Source organism: Manis pentadactyla, chromosome 3 (assembly GCF_030020395.1).
Source record: "Manis pentadactyla isolate mManPen7 chromosome 3, mManPen7.hap1, whole genome shotgun sequence".
In the NCBI taxonomy this organism is placed as follows: Eukaryota; Metazoa; Chordata; class Mammalia; order Pholidota; family Manidae; genus Manis; species Manis pentadactyla.
In genome coordinates this window covers 145,890,292-145,907,379 of record NC_080021.1, presented here as the reverse complement: position 1 = coordinate 145,907,379, position 17,088 = coordinate 145,890,292, and the positions used below count along the sequence as shown (strand labels likewise).

The following is a 17,088-nucleotide window of genomic DNA, read 5'->3' as shown; positions in this document are numbered from 1 at the left end:
TTATTTAACTGCCGGTGCCTCTGTTTCCCCTTTTGTGAAGTGGATATACAATTGTACATCACTTGTGGAGCTGTTAGGAAAATTAAATAATTTCATCCTTAGCGCTTAAAATAATGCCTAGGAGAGAGAAAGCTATAGTTCTAAGGGTGTTAACCACGAGCAGCAGTACCAAGTGACTATTAGTAATCACAATAATGTCCTGAATTCACACAACACTTACAATATGCCAACCCTTTGGGTAAGTGGCTACTCCAGAAATTAAGAGGTATGTGTAGAAATTAACACAGACGTGGAAGATTAATGGACCATAGCGGACATCCTTTCACTCATCCCTTATTGAGGGTCCTCTCCCGGAGGTACAAGCACAGACACCCGTCAGGAGTTTAGACCACTTTTTTAAATGTGTTCCTACACCCATATCTCACTTGTACTGGATCAGTCAGTGAACCCTATTCGCGAACCGCGAATTCCGAAAAACACTTACCTCCCGCGCCTCCCTAGTCTTGAAGATCTCGCGGCTGGTATTTAGGCGGAGTCCCCAGGAGAAGCGGAGCTGCGTGCTGACGCACAGCGAGCGCGTGACGTCTTCGCGCCCCCCCCTCCGCAGGCGCCCGCCCCCAGGCTTGAACCTCAGCCCGGGGCAGCCGAGGACGGAGAGGCGGGCGCCAACGGCCGGCGCTGCGGGGCGGGAGTCGGCGCGGGAACCGGCGCGGAAGCGCGGCGGGGAGAGGTTGGTGTAGCTGAGGCTCGGGGCCTTGCATCTTCCGGCCGGGCCCTGGCCACCTGGGGGACCCGGCAGTGACCCGGTGCTCCCAGGCAGGTGCCGGCGGCGTCCGCCGAGGCCGCCGTCTGGCCATGATCGACTCGGTGAAGCTGCGCCGCGCCGGAGCTGCAGACTTCTTCTCGCATTATGAATACCTGTGCGCGCTGCAGGACTCGGTACCCCTGCCTGGTGTGCGCGCCTGCCTCCGGGAGGGCCTGCTGGAGTTCAACGCCGACCGCCTCCGCTTGGGGGACTGGGCGCCGCTCCTGAGCACCCTCAAGATTAATAGAGATCTGCCCCTGGTCTCTATCAAGAGCTTCTTCCAGGCGTGGCTTAGCGAAACAGGTTTGTAGTTCCCGCTTCCAGGGGCCCTCGTGTCCGTGCCTGCAAGAGGGATTTTAGATGGTGCAGTAGGGCCTGGGCGCTGGAACCCCTGCCCAGCGTCGGGGTATGTGTGCAGTAGACTGGGCGTGCGTCCTGGAACTCTTCGGAGCGCGGTCACCCTTGGCGGATCACTTAAGGCTTGTAGGTCTGTGTTCTCATCCACAACATAGGCTTAACAGGATTCACTCTGTATGATGAATGCAAGGATTCGCCAAGTTAATAATTGTAGAGCGCTTAGTTTAGGCAGCATTAAGCCTTCGACAGATGTTACTTGGCTCATTGAATGACTGCTGATAGAGAAAAAAACCATTAGGAAACGGACTGGAAACTGAGAGGAAATCCAGCCTTTTGCTTCATTTCATTTGTATTAAGACAGGGCTTTGTTAGAAGACAAAAAGAATTATTTTAATCATATAGTGGAAAGAACACAGGTGTGAAGGCAGCGTAGGGTTTGAACTCCTGAGCAGGTTACTTGTGAACTACAATTCTTTCACCTGTAAAATGGCACTAAAACCACTCTTTCCTCGGATTCTTAGAATTAAGCAGGTTATGTATGTAAAGTATCCTGGCACTTGAATGAGCTCAGTCAGCACCAAGCGCTGCTGGAAGCAAGGTCTCAGCCCCGGAAGGTCTCCTGTCTGCTGGGGGAGGCCACAAGTTAACACAAGTCTAGGAGTCTCTGGACAAAATGAGCTCTGGTGCTGCATAGCACAGAATATTGGAAGGTAAGGTTCAGGGAAGGTTTCTTGGAAGTGGTGCCATCTTTCTCAGCATGTGTAGAAGTTCCTCAGATGGCAGGAGGGAGCAGTTTGTGTAACCATTTGAGAAATAGAAGAAAATACGGCAAACCTAAGGCACAGGATTAGAATTTAGGGTTTGAGAAAGAAGTGAGACTGGAAACGTGGTGGGGGCCAAACAGGGAGGGGCCTTGTTGGTCCTGTCAGAGGTTGAATGTTCAGCCTGAAGGTTGTGGGAAACACTCAAGCATGATGAGATGCACATTTGATTTAGAAGCTTATTCTGCCCTCCACTGAAAGCAGTTAATTGGGAGGTGGGGGGTGAATTGTAATCTGAGGGCCCAGATTAGGGTATACAAAGGAAGGACTGGATTTCAGAGATTAAAGAGACAGAAAGGATGGGGCCTGGTGACCAGTTAGAAGAGGGAGGGCAGCAAGCTTGGGTGACAGTTTACAGCAGCACCTTTCTGTGAGATACTGAGCATAGTAGGAAGGGACTGGCAGTGGGGAGACGACCTTACTTCATCTTTAATTCTTTATTTAAGAGGTACCTGTGGGGCATTCAAACATGACTACTAGTCAGGTTGAGGCTCAAGGTACAGATTGGGGCTTAGTGGAAAGACATGGGAGAGACTGAGGTTACCCACAACGAAGATCCAAAAAATCATAGGTCTGAAAGGTGTTTTCTAAAATGGACACACGAGTATGTTTATAAGCCAAGAAAAAGTATCCAGCAGAGAGGAAGGATGTGAAGATCTAGGAGATAAAATGATTGTTGATTTATTTTAAAACACCTGAACATGTGCCCAAACATGTGCCCGGCCCTTTTCTAGGCTCTGGGGTTTGCGCCATCTGTTCTCTGCTGCAACAATAATTGAACGCATCTCCTGGCGAAGAGAAGTCAAATTATTCTCTGCATCTCATTCAGGTGTAGGAACTGTTCTGTACCTCTGAAGGGGCTATACTTAACCAAAGTAATAACTCAGACATCAAAAGAAATTGCATGGAAGGGATCTTAGAGTCAAGGCCACTGTACTTAATCAGGCCTAATATTTTACACTAAATTTAAGAAAAATGTATTACAGAGACTGTTCTCTTCAGAGCTTCTCGCTGAACCTTTATTATCAGTTGCATCCAGTGAGTCTAGGTAGTAGATTTTAAGATCTTAACTTGCTTCTTTATCCTCAGTTACATTTTGCCTGAACTATTGCGGAAGCTTCTAGCTGGTTTTACTTTCCCTGAGTTCAGTTTCTTTAAGTTCATCTGCCTGCTCAGCTTGAGATCTAAAATGAAGAGATACATTTAAAATAATGATTGTAATGGCTCTCCTGCACAAGATTAGTGTGTATTAGTTGCAGAGCTTGTGTTCTGTACAGATGCATGAAATCTGAGCTGTGCTCTGTCTGCCAAGCCTCCTGGGCCTTATTGGCCCTGAGGAAGAGGTGCTTTTTCTAGTCATTGCCTTTATCCAGTTGGTCCTTCTCACCTATGGGATAAAAGCCATACTCTCTCCCAGGCTTGCTTTAGCTAACGTCTCTAATTTCTGCTTCTTCCCACTTGCACCCCTGGTTTTTAGACACATTACTTACAGTGCCCGGCAGGTGTCAGGCTTGGTTGTCTTTGCACCTGTGCTCCCTCTGCAGGTAATGCGCCTCCCACTCTCTGTATATTCTCATCTTTACAGATTCAACTTCAGGATTATCTTGAAACCATCACTTAGATACAACTTTTTACTTCCATAGTAACTTCTGTGCACATAGTTCATGTTTTTATATCTCATGTGATTGAAGTTTTTAGTTTACATGTGTCCCTTTTTAAAGAGGGCTTGAGGGCAGAAGTCATTTCTGTGCCTTAGCACAGAGTGGGTGCTTTTCAATGATGATAAAAGGCATGATTGAGATTACTAATTTTACAATAATTTTGCTTTAGGTTGTGACAGAAGTAAAGTTTGCAGACGTCATGTTCCTGCAATAAGAAACAAAGATGTGACCTTCCAGTTATGTAAAGCTCTTAAATGCTGTTTAAGTGTATCAAGTGCTCTAAAGAACCTGGAGCTAAATGGACTAGTTCTGAGAGAGAGAGATTTAACTATTTTAACAAAGGTAAGCCTTCTCCAGTGTGTCCTGCAAACATTTGATAGTTGCTTTTGGGGAAAACTAAGCCAATAAATTTTTAAATTTTTTCTCCCCATTAAAGGGATTGAATAAATCAGCTACTTTGGTGCACCTGTCTCTTGCGAATTGTCCAATTGGAGATGGAGGTTTAGAAAGTGAGTTTAAATATTGTTTAAGTCTCTTCCCATCAGACTAGTCTCATGATTCCCTGCATGCCATGTTAATTCGTATCTGTACCTTTTCTTTACTTCTACCTGGGTCGTCTCCTGTGGTTCTCAAACTTTGATCCAGTCTCACTTGTTACGCTGGATACTCTTTGAACTAATTTTACTTCAGATTGGGTTAAGCCACAAGCCACACAAATGCATACTATTTTGGATTTTCTATTTTCTGTGCTGTTTATATTTTTATGGGTTCCCTTCAAAAAATATAGAAAGGGAAATAGCAAAATATAAAGAGAAAAAAATCATTATCTTTAAAAAGTATCCATTTGCAATTATAATGCACAATAGTATATGCTAAAATAGGAAATAAATGCAAAGTGCTATAGGGGCATATAAAAGGCCAGCAAATTCAGTAGTGTTGGTTGGGGTGTATCATGGAAGTACTCACAGAGAAGGGGACTGTTGATTGGGCTCCTGAGAATTAGTGTGTGTTCACCATTTCCACTAGTGGCCTGGAAAGGTAAGGAAGCCTGCATTTCAGTTTAAGGGAACAGAGTTTGAGGTCCTCTATCTTATATTGCTCTAATAGATTGCATAGCACCTCATAAAATTCTGGGTTTATAGTGGACATTTAAATTGTTGACTGATAATCAAGATTAGAATGTATCATTGGGAATGAAAATTGTAAGAGTCTTAGGCTTTTGAGTACATTATTGCATGGTTGGACATAAAGTTTGCAATATTTAGTGTATTCAGTATTAGCATCTAAATAGAATTAAACTGTTGCTTTAAATGGGAATAACACTTTGTTACTGATATGTTTCAGAATGCACCAATCCATTAATTGCTCAGGAAGATTGTCAATAATGATTTTAAGAATATAGCTGTAAACCTCCAGGAGATTCAAGAAGAGTGAATATGTAAAGACTGAGCAGACTGTATAGGCTCTTCATCTTAATGTGTGTGTTTTTTTTCTTTTAGTTATTTGTCAAGGTATGAAGAACTCAATCACTCTTAAGACAGTAAATTTCACAGGGTGTAATCTGACATGGCAGGGAGCAGATCACATGGCCAAGATCTTAAAGGTAATTTTTTGTTTAAACTTCCATGAAAGCATGTATGTGATTTAAGTACATTCATATTTTAATACAAGGTGGCAGTTATTTTTGTCTTTTGATGCATGCGGTGATTGCAATTTTAGTTTTGTTGAAGGAATACGAGCCATTTTCAGTTTGGGGTTCTACCATTTAATAAAGGTAGTCCACTGAATCTTAGAAATAGGAAGCTTACTATGTAGTACATTACAAACAATACCTTTATGTATTTTTTAGTTGTTGAAAACATTTATTGTGATATTGTGAAGAAACTTTGTGCTATTATAGTCCCCAGATAAATGAATCACATATTTGTTAACTGCTGTAATTTATAGACTAATAAGTATTACTACATTAACATTTTCTAACATTGTTTTTAAAATAATGTCTTACCTTTACAACAGTTATAACAACTATACTTAGGCTTAAAATTACTCAGTAATTTGACATGAAGCCTTACTTTCAATCGTTTGAGTGTACAGACCAGAGGTATGGCTTCTGGGCCAGATCCAGCCCATCATCTGTTTTGGTAAATAAAGCTTATTAAAAATCATAGCCATGCCCACTTGTTTGCATAGTAACTATGGCCACTTTCATCAGTCAGTTAGTAATTTTATGGCTCACAGAGCTGGAAAACTTAACCTTTGGGCCTGTACAGAGCAAATCCATTGACTCCTGGTATAGAAAATGATCAAGAGCATGGATTTTGAAGCCAAATACCCTAGGTTCAAATTCTAGCTCTCCCATTTCATAGCTCATTACCATGTACAAATTACTTAATCTCTGTGCCTTATTATGAAAAATAAATGAACTGATTTGTATTAAATGGTGCCTGGCAAATAATAAGCACAATGTAAGTAAGCACGAAGTAAGTGCTATCATTTCTGCTTGTTGTTAATAGAAAAACAACAGTAATGATCTTCCTTTTATAATGTGTTAGGAACTTTGAGTTTTTTGTTCTTCAAGCATGTAATAAGATTTTTTTCTTTTAAACTTAGTGATCCCTGTTATCAAAATTGTATGAACATAGGCATACCTCGTTTTATTGCACTTGGTTTTATTGTGCTTCACAGATACTTGTGTTTTTTGCAAATCGAAGTTTTGGTGGCAGGCCTGCATCAAGCAAGTCTATAGGTGCCATTTTCCCGACAGCATTAGCTTACTTCATGCCTCTGTGTCATGTTTTGGTAATTCTTGCAATATTTAAAATTTTTTCATTATTCATTATTTTGGTATTTGTTAAGGTGACCTGTGATCAGTGATTAAGATTCTCCAAAAGCCCAGATGAATAGTTAGCATTTTTTAGCAAATCTTTTTTAAATTAAGGTATGTACATTGTTTTTTTTAGGTGCACACTTAATAGACTGAGCATAGTATAAACTTAACTTTATATGCACTGGGAAACCAAAAAATTCATTTAACTCACTTAATTGCAATATTCGTTTTATTGTGGTGGTCTGGAATTGAGCTTGCAATATCTCTGAGGTATGCCTGTAAAAAAAATGGAATATGTCTTTAAGGCAGTGTCTGTAGTTAAAAATCAAACCATCAATTTCCTAAGGCATGTCAAATTGGTTTTGCTTATTCTAGGCCTCTAAAGTTGGTTTACATACCCAAAGTAGTATGGGAGATGCTCTAGGTTAGAAGAAAATAATAAAACCTCTGCATTTATTTTTTGTAACATTTAAAAAATATCTGTGTGGTTTATAATGTATGTAAAATATATGTACAGAATTTCATGTATATAATTTATTAATACATAAGATTCATGTTTGAAAATGTTTACTTGTGAGATGCCCAATCAAGTGTTTGCAGACCACTGTATGACAGAATGATAGAATTTGGAACCAATTCTCTGACTTGGTAGGTAAGGAAAAGAAAATTCATAGCATGTAATTTAGCATCATAGTGCACCTAACTAACTAATCAACAACAGGTCATCCAGTGGCTAGAGTCTAATCACTGGCAGACTGGAATCTGTCATTGGACTCCTAAGCCAGAATGGACTGTTAAATCTCTCAGGTTAATTCTCTTGGCATATACACTTGGTGTGTGTGTGTAGATCTCTGACATTAATAAGTCATGCTTAGTAGGCATACCCCGTTTACTTATTCAAGCTTCTTAATTTCATCCTATTAAATCCTTGTGAAGTATCAGACCATGAGAAGACATGAGGAAACCTGGGCTGAGAGTCTTCGTTACAGGAGACCTGATCTTGACTGTATGGCTGGTTTGAGGCGCATCACCTTGAATTGCAACACACTCATTGGTGACCTTGGTGCAAGAGCATTTGCAGAATCTCTTAGTGAGGATTTATGGCTTAGAGGTAAATTCTAAAATTGAAAATACTGAATTCTTTAATATTAAATATGCTTAGCTTTTGGCATAATATTGTTCTCATAGGATTTTTTTTTAAGATGCTTCATTGTTTTCAATAGCTTTTAAATTTATTCCAAGAGTTACATATATCTTTATAGAAAATAAAGAGTAACAAAAAGGCAAAACTACCCGTAATCTTTTTTATTGGAATAAAGTTGATACATAATATTATGTTGGTTTCAGATGTACAACCTAGTGACTCAATAATTATATACATTACTAGATGCTTGCCACAATAGGTGTAGTTACCCCATTATCATACCAAGATACTATAATATGATTGGTTATATTCTCTGTATGCTACCAAAATTACCCATAAGCTTAATACAGGCATAATCACTGTTCAGTTTAGTGTACGTTCTTTCAGTTTTTTCTTTCCTATAAATACTTTTTTGTACATTTGGAGATTACAAAAATGGAATTGTATTGTACTTACTATTTCATACCTGTCTTTTTCACTTACTGACATATCATGTAACATTACATTATTATTGATGTGCAATAGTTTAATCAATTCTTTGCAATTAGATTTAGACCATTTGTGCTTTTCCCTGTCAGAATCAGTGGGTAGTGAATGCTTTGCACATACATCTGTGTGTCCATCAGGATTACGTCTATAGAATATGTTACTAGAAGTGGAATGACTAAGTGTGACATGTTTTTAAGACTTTGGTACATGTCACCAAATTTAGGTCCAGAAATACTATGCCAGTTTACAGTCTACTCTAGGCCTGAACCATTACAAAAACTGTAAAACTACAGAAATGAGCCACCCCTTTTGTTAATGCAAGTGGGATTACTCAAAATTTTGCAACTTTTTTTCATTTAATGTAGTATGAGCATCTTAAAAAGTCGATAAATTTACATACCACATCATTTTTAGTGACTGTACAGAGTTCTGTTATATGCATACACCAGAGTATACTTAGCTTGTTTGTTTTTATTTGCTATGTGAGTTATTTTCAGATTTTACTGTTAAAAACAACACTCCTGTACACATCCTTGCCTACATCTCTGGCTTTGTTTAAATTCTTAGAAAAAGTTTCTGGGTCAAAAGGCTTTTATATGATCTTAGCCTAATCTGATAAGAGCAGTCACATTTTATTGTTTTAGTTTATATTCATGTGATTTACTAGTGAGATTTACTGGATACTTTTATTAATTTGGCTTGCCTTTGTCCTTTCTTCTGTAGTAAGTTTGTAAGGGTTCCATCATATTCCATCAGGTACACATACGTTTGTATTTCCATGTGTCATGGGGTTTTGAAAGACTCCAGTTGTGTTAATATAATGGTACACACAACACTTAAAAGGCTTATGTAATCATTTCCTCTTATGTAAAATTTTCATGCCTATGCTTTTGTGATAATCTCTTTGGTTTAAACAAGCAGGTGGTTCAACGTCACAGCTCCTAGTATTTGTGATCATTTGTTTTATTCTTTGACCTTTTACCAAGAGAGAGTTCTTGAGCATCATTCTTTTATGATAGGTTTTTAGCATATGTTCTCTATTCACTCATATTCTTTGGATTTGACATTATTTGTATCCTCTTAGATTCCTTTGTCTTTTTTGTTCCAAAACTAACAGTTTCTACATTTCTTCTATTTTGTTTTCCCCTTTTAACTAGTTTTAAGAGCTTAAGATCATGATCAAAAGCCTATAGTGCAATTTCTGAGCTCCACCCAATTTTTTCTTACAAGGTTTACACTTACTAGCAGCCTTGCTAACTATGACTGAGATTCATTTGGGGGTGTTTTTTGCTGACAGATTATATAGAGTCATTCTTCAAGTCTGTAACTGTAAAATAGGTTGGGTGATCTGTTGGTACTAAAGTCAGGATAATCACAGCACATGCAAGAAGAGTTTTTTATTGTATTTTGTATTATGCATGTGCATATATTTTTCTGTTTTTATTTTTTCAATACCTCAGAAACCCTGCCAGGACTAGTCTTGTACAGGAACCTTCCATTCATGAATAAGTGAGAGTTGTCTGTCTGTTAAGTCTGTATAGATATGACAAGTGACCTTTTCTTTCATCAAAAGCACTTGACCTGCAGCAGTGTGGCCTTACCAGTGAAGGAGCAAAGGCTTTACTAAATGCCCTTGAAACCAATGGAACCCTAGTCATTCTGGATATAAGAAAAAATCCTCTCATTGGTATGTCACCACATTTTTTTAATTGATTAACATATAGCAAACAAAAAAGAATGTGTTTGTGTATTGACAGTTTTAAAACCTAATGTATTTACTTTCCTAGTCTTACTAATCTTGAACTTCCTTTCAGTTTTTAGCAGATAATTTGCTGATTAAAATGAGTTATACCTGTTATGCTCAGTGAACTAAAGACAAATACCAAATCATTTCTCTCATTTGTGGAGTATAACAACGAAGCAAAACTGAAGGAACAAAACAGCAGCAGACTCACAGACTCCAAGAAGGGACTAGTGGTTACCAAAGGGGAGGGTGGGGAACGCAGGTGGGGAGGGAGGGAGAAGGGGATTGTGGGGTATCATGATTGGTGCACATGGTGTGTGGGGGGTCACGGGGAAGACAGTGTAGCTCAGAGAAGGCAAATAGGGACTCTGTGGCATCTTACTACACTGATGGACAGTGACTGCAATGGGGTGTGGGGGGTGCTCTATAATAAGGGTGAATGTACTAATCACATTGTTTTTCTTGTGAAACCTTCATACGAGTATATATCAATGATACCTTAATAAAAAACAATAAAATGAGTTATACCTGTAAATGGCTCTTGGCTACTACTGTGAGTAGAATTAAACCTAGATGATAAGCCTGCTTCCACCAAGAACATTATTTCTTTTTTGTGAAAACTGAATTCTTGGAAAGAGTATTTCATTCATCAGTTTAACATGTAATTTTTGAATACTTTCTGTGTGTCAGACAAGGGTTTTGACACAGGAATATAGTAGTGAACCAGATGGGCTAAGTAATGCCCTCATTGAGCTTACATTCTAGTGAAGGAGTTCACATAGAAATAAGTAAATAGATAACCATGTCATTTTAGGGAGTAGGAAGTACAAAAATACCTTAAGATTAAGAGACTGAGGAGGGCAGGTAGGGCTATATTGGGCTTGTCAGGGGCCAGCTTCACTGAAAAAGTAACATTTAAGGGTAGACCTGACTGAAGAGAGGAGCAAGCCATTTCAGGACAAGGAAGCAATGGGTAAGCAGGCACATATGTGATAGGCAGGGTGGGTGGAGTGCTCACAGAAAACCAAGGAGGCCAGCATGGCTGGGGCACTGCATGAGGTATGCTGTGATGTCAGGGTGTAGCCTGATCTTGTAAGGTTTTGAAGGCCAGAGTAAGGACATGGGTTATTCTAAATGGGCACAGGGTTCTGAGCTAGAAAAAGGCATAATCTGTATAGGATCATTAGCATGGTCATCATTAGGATGACCCTGGTATAGAGAATAGCCTTGTGGTGGCGAAAAGAGAGGGAAACAGGGAGACCAGTTAGGAGGCTAGCAGAGTGGTCTGAATAAGAGGTGGTTTTTCACTTATAGAGTGGAAGGTTGGAGCTGATGAAAAGTAGTTGAATTCAGGTTGTTTTTGAGGGTGTAGCTAATAAGACTTGCAGATAGACTAGATGCAGAATGTGAAAGAAATAGTAATAAACAACAACTGGATGACTGTGTGTGCAACCAGGTGATACCACCTACTGAAGAGAAGGGGCTGAGGAGAGGAGCAGCTTTGAGGGAATATCAGGATTTTGATTTGCTGTATTAGGTGCCAGTTAGCCATCTAACAGTCTGGGCGGTACTGAGACTCACCTTTCTGTCCAAAGCCACTTTAGATACACAGTGTTGAGATTTGATCTTTGCTGATGATCAGTAGCCACTGGGGGCAATATGCAAATGGCACACTTTCATCTTAGGTTTTAAGGAATTAGAATATTCCAAATGGGAAAATTCCAAATGCATATAATTACATAATGTAATTTTATGGGAAAGGCAATAATTAGTTGGCTTTTGTTTTTAAATGGGGATAGCTACTCATTGGGAATCAGTTACTATAATTTCCATTTACTTTGCTTTAGATCATTCTGTGATGAAAGCAGTTATCAAAAAAGTTCTCCAGAATGGAAGGAGTGCCAAGTCAGAGGTATAACATGCTTAACTTCTTTAGGAAAAGTTTATCTTTAATTGCTGTTTTTCTTCCTTTTTCTAATAAAATTATCAAGGCGCTTTTCTGCCATCTTACGTGAAGGCGTTACTCAAAATGGCTTTTCTGTTTTTGAAAATACTGTGTGATTTTTAATTTGGGGTCCCAGAACTGCAGATTGTCAACATTTTATTAATTTAAAATATCTTAATAGTTTCCAATTAAGATCAGACCTTCATAAATTATCTGTAACTGAAGTGAAGTACTTATTTCTCTTTCAGTATCAGTGGATAACTTCTCCATCAATGAAGGAACCATTCAAAACTGCTAGACAAAAAAAGAAAACTATAATTCTGGGAAGTGGTCGAAAAGGAAAAGCTACTATCAGAATTGGTAACCCTTTTTATCTTGTTTTTTTAATGCTGTTAGAACTTACACCCCTATGTGTTCCAGTGTGCTAAAATTAAAATATTTCCTCATTGTGTGATATGGTGGTAATAACTAGTATTAACTATAATGAGTTAATAACTCCTTAGCATACTAGGAGGACTATAATTGTTCTAATACAATTTTTCTCATAATACAAGATTACGAGAATTTATAGAATGTGGAAATAATAAATTTAAAGGAAAAGTTGCTAATATTACAATTTTCTTAAATTGACCAACTTTATCGTCTGTTTCGTAAGTTCATTCTTTTGCCTGTCTTTCCTGGTTGATTACTAGAAACACGTCAGTGGAAATCTGGAGTGCAAACTTGGATGACAATTTTAGCAGTGACTTTGGAGTGATGATATTTTTTTAAATGAAGAATTATATTTGCATGCTATAAGAAACAAAATGTCTTCGCAATTTCATTTTTTCTCCTTTTTCCCTTCTCCCTTGCAAATTCTTACTTAAAGTTATTGAATCAAGTAAAAACCTTGCTTCTTGATTTCATGATTTAAAAAACTTAAAATCTCTGTAATCCTTATGAAAGAATGCTGCCAAGAAGTTTATTGATCCTAAGTGGAACATTTTATTTGTTTATTTTTTTGTACATTTATTTTATTTTATTTTTGGTATCATTAGCATACACTTACATGAACAACACTGTGGTTACTAGATTCCCCCCATTATCAAGTCCCCATCACATACTTACAGTCACTGTCCATCAGCATAGTAAGATGCTATACTAGGTGGAACATTTTAGAAAAACATCTTGTGTTTGCTCTAATGTGTATCTAATTTTCCAAATAATAGTTAATGCAGAATTTTAAAATTAAGCCTATAATTTTGTGACCAAATGTAATTTTTAAAAAATCTTTATAAAACCCTTTAACAACCAATGGCACAAGTTTCACATTCTCCTGAATATATTAATTTGGTATAATCCAGTTTTGATATTTTTGTATTTTTTTCTAAAGAGACCTTAACTTTTATTTTCCAGAGCACATTATTTTAGTCACAAATAGCCTTTCTATATGTGTGTTATAAAAATGAATGGCAAAATGGAATTAGTTAAACCAGATCTAGCATGAAACTGACGCTTTCTTATGAGTAAATCTGAATTTTGAAACAACTAAGGAAGAAAAATAAATATGTTTATAATCTGCCAGTTTCCCAATAAAGGTTTGTGGTCACTTTAGTTATATACTATATACATTAGGATCACCAAACAGTTAAAAACAAATAATCTTTTATTCAGATGCTACCTGAAGTTTTTATTTTTCATTAAAATTATTTTTAATTGAAGTATAGTTAATATACAATATTATATTGGTTTCAAGTGTACAAGATAGTGATTCGACAGTTTTCTATATTACTAAATGTTCACCCCAATAAGTATAGTTACTATCTCTCAACATAGATACTACAATATTGACTGTATCCCCTATGCTATACTTTTATCTCCATGACTCATTTATATTTTAATTGAGATTTGTGCCTCTTTATCCCCTTCACCTATTTCACCCACCTGCCCCAACCCCTCCCCCATGGTAACCACCAGTCTTTTCTCTGTGTCTATGAGTCTATTTCTGTTTTGTTTGTGAAATTTAAAAAAATTTATGTTTGACTTAATGCCACTGAACTGTACACATGAAAAGGAGTTAAAATTATAAATTTTATGTTATGTGTATTTTGCCACAGTTTTTTACAAATGTGTTGTTTGAAGATTATAGATTTTTTGAAGGTATTGGATTATCATAACAGTAGAAACCAACTCACCGTTATCCTATCAAACAATATTGTCATTTTCTCCTATTATTTATAAACATAATACTGCATAGTTTAAATATAATTTGCCATTCTTTTTTTTTATTAGACTTATTTATTTATTTATTTTGGTATCATTAATCTACAATTACATGAAGGACATTATGTTTACTAGGCTCCCCCCTTCACCAAGTCCCCCCCACATACCTCTTCACAGTCACTGTCCATCAGTGTAGTAAGATGCTGTAAATCATTACTTCTCTTCTCTGTGTTGCACAGCCCTCCCCGTGCCCCCACACACACTATACATGCTAATCGTAATGCCCCCTTTCTTTTTCCCCACCCTTGTCCCTCCCTTACCACCCATCCTCCCCAGTCCCTTTCCCTTTGGTAACTATTAGTCCATTCTTGGGTTCTGTGATTTTGCTGCTGTTTTGTTCCTTCAGTTTTCCTTTGTTCTTATACTCCACATATGAGTGAAATTATTTGGTACTTGTCTTTCTTTTCCTGGCTTATTTCACTGAACATAATACCCTCTAGTTCCATCCATGCTGTTGCAAATGGTAGGATCTGTTTTTCTCTTATGGCTGAGTAATATTCCATTGTGTATATGTACCACCTCTTCTTTATCCATTCATCTACTGATGATGGACATTTAGGTTGCTTCCATATGTTGGGTATTGTAAATAGTGCAGTGATAAACATAGGGGTGCATCTGTCTTTTTCAAACTGGAGTGCTGCATTCTTAGGGTAAATTCCTAGAAGTTGAATTCCTGGGTAAAGTGGTATTTCTATTTTGAGCATTTTGAGGAACCTCCATACTGCTTTCCACAATGGTTGAACTAATTTACATTCCCACCAGCAGTGTAGGAGGGTTCCCCTTTCTCCACAACCTCGCCAACATTTGTTGTTTGTCTTTTGGATGGTAGCCATCCTTACTGGTGTGAGGTGATATCTCATTGTGGTTTTAATTTGCATTTCTCTGATGACTAGCGATGTGGAGCATCTTTTCATATGTCTGTTGGCCATCTGGATTTCTTCTTTAGAGAACTGTCTATTCAGCTCCTCTGCCCATTTTTTAATTGGATTATTTGCTTTTTGTTTCTTGAGGTGTGTGAGCTCTTTATATATTTTGGATGTCAACCCTTTATCGGATCTGTCATTTATGAATATATTCTCCCATACTGCAGGATACCTTTTTGTTCTATTGATGGTGTCCTTTGCTGTACAGAAGCTTTTCAGCTTGATATAGTCCCACTTGTTCATTTTTTATTTTGTTTCCCTTGCCTGGGGAGATATGTTCATGAAGAAGTCGCTCATGTTTAAGTCCATTAGATTTTTGCCTATGTTTTTTTCTAAGAGTTTTATGGTTTCATGACTTACATTCAGGTCTTTGATTCATTTCGAATTTACTTTTGTGTATGGAGTTAGACAGTGATCCAGTTTCATTCTCTTGCATGTAGCTCTCCAGTTTTGCCAGCACCATCTGTTGAAGAGACTGTCAATTCCCCATTGTATGTCCATGGCTCCTTTATCGAATATTAATTGGCCATATATGTTTCGTTAATCTGGAGTCTCTATTCTGTTCCACTGGTCTGTGGCTTGTTCTTCTGGCACTACCAAATTGTCTTGATTACTGTGGCTTTGTAGTAGAGCTTGAAGTTGGGGAGTGAGATCCCCCCCCTCCACTTTATTCTTCCTTCTCAGGATTGATTTAGCTATTCGAGGTCTTTGGCGTTTCCATATGAATTTTTGAACTATTTGTTCCAGTTCATTGAAGAATTCTGTTTGTAATTTGATAGGGATTGCATTGAATCTGTATATTGTTTTGGGCAGGATGGCCATTTGACAATATTAATTCTTCCTAGCTAGGAGCATGGGATGAGTTTCCATTTGTTAGTGACCTCTTTAATTTCTCTTAAGAGTGTCTTGTAGTTTTCAGGGTATAGGTCTTTCACTTCCTTGGTTAGGTTTATTCCTAGATATTTTATTCTTTTTGATGCTATTGTGCATGGAATTGTTTTCCTGATTTCTCTATTAGTTCATTGTTAGTATATAGGAAAGCCACAGATTTCTTTGTGTTAATTTTGTATCCTGCAACTTTGCTGAATTCAGATATTAGTTCTAGTAGTTTTGGAGTGGAGTCTTTAGGGTTTTTTATGTACAATATCATGTCATCTGCAAATAGTGAGAGTTTAACTTCTTCTTTACCAATCTGGATTCCTTGTATTTCTTTGTTTTGTCTAATTGCCGTGGCTAGGACCTCCAGTACTATGTTGAATAACTGTGCGGAGAGTGGGCATCCCTGTCTTGTTCCCGAACTCAAAGAAAAAGGTTTCAGCTTCTCGCTGTTCAGTATGATGTTGGCTGTGGGTTTATCATATATGGCCTTTATTATGTTGAGTTACTTGCCCTCTATACCCATTTTGTTGAGAGTTTTTATCATGAATGGATGTTGAATTTTGTCAAATGCTTTTTCAGCATCTGTGGAGGTGATCATGTGGTTTTTTCCTTCTTTTAGTTGATGGGTGGATGATGTTGATGGATTTTTGGATGTTGTACCGTCCTTGCATCACTGGGATGAATTCCACTTGGTCATGGTGTATGATCCTTTAGATATATTTTTGAATTCGGTTTGCTAATATTTTGTTGAGTATTTTTGTATCTACGTTCATCAGGGATATTGGTCTGTAGTTTTCTTTTTTTGGTGGGGTCTTTGCCTGGTTTTGGTATTAGAGTGATGTTGGCTTCATAGACTGAGTTTGGGAGTATTCCCTCCTCTTCTATTTTTTGGAAAACTTTAAGGAGAATGGGTATTATGTCTTCTCTGTATGTCTGATAAAATTACGAGGTAAATCCATCTGGCCCTGGGGTTTTGTTTTTGGGTAGTTTTTTGATTACCACTTCAATTTCGTTGCTGGTAATTGGTCTGTTTAGATTTTCGGTTTCTTTCTGGGTCAGTCTTGGAAGGTTTTATTTTTCTAGGAAGTTGTCCGTTTCTCCTAGGTTTCCCAGCTTGTTAGCATGTAGGTTTTCATAGTAGTCTCTAATAATTCTTTGTATTTCTGTGGGGTGTTCGTGATTTTTCCTTTCTCGTTTCTGATTCTGTTGATGTGTGTTGATTCTCTTTTTC

General features: G+C 37.9%; 1 protein-coding gene across 1 annotated transcript in view; it reads left to right on the top strand.

Annotated features, from left to right (window-relative positions):
• Positions 1 to 608: 608 nt before the first annotated feature.
• Positions 609 to 17,088, top strand: part of CEP78 (centrosomal protein 78) — a 36,821-nt gene continuing 20,341 nt past the window's right edge. Inside the window, exons 1-8 of the mRNA XM_036893472.2 lie at positions 609 to 1,108; positions 3,814 to 3,986; positions 4,081 to 4,153; positions 5,144 to 5,247; positions 7,408 to 7,582; positions 9,678 to 9,791; positions 11,696 to 11,760; positions 12,042 to 12,153. Of these exons, the coding sequence (XP_036749367.2) occupies positions 856 to 1,108; positions 3,814 to 3,986; positions 4,081 to 4,153; positions 5,144 to 5,247; positions 7,408 to 7,582; positions 9,678 to 9,791; positions 11,696 to 11,760; positions 12,042 to 12,153 (1,069 nt within the window). The 5' untranslated portion in view covers positions 609 to 855. The remainder of the gene's footprint in view (positions 1,109 to 3,813; positions 3,987 to 4,080; positions 4,154 to 5,143; positions 5,248 to 7,407; positions 7,583 to 9,677; positions 9,792 to 11,695; positions 11,761 to 12,041; positions 12,154 to 17,088) is intronic.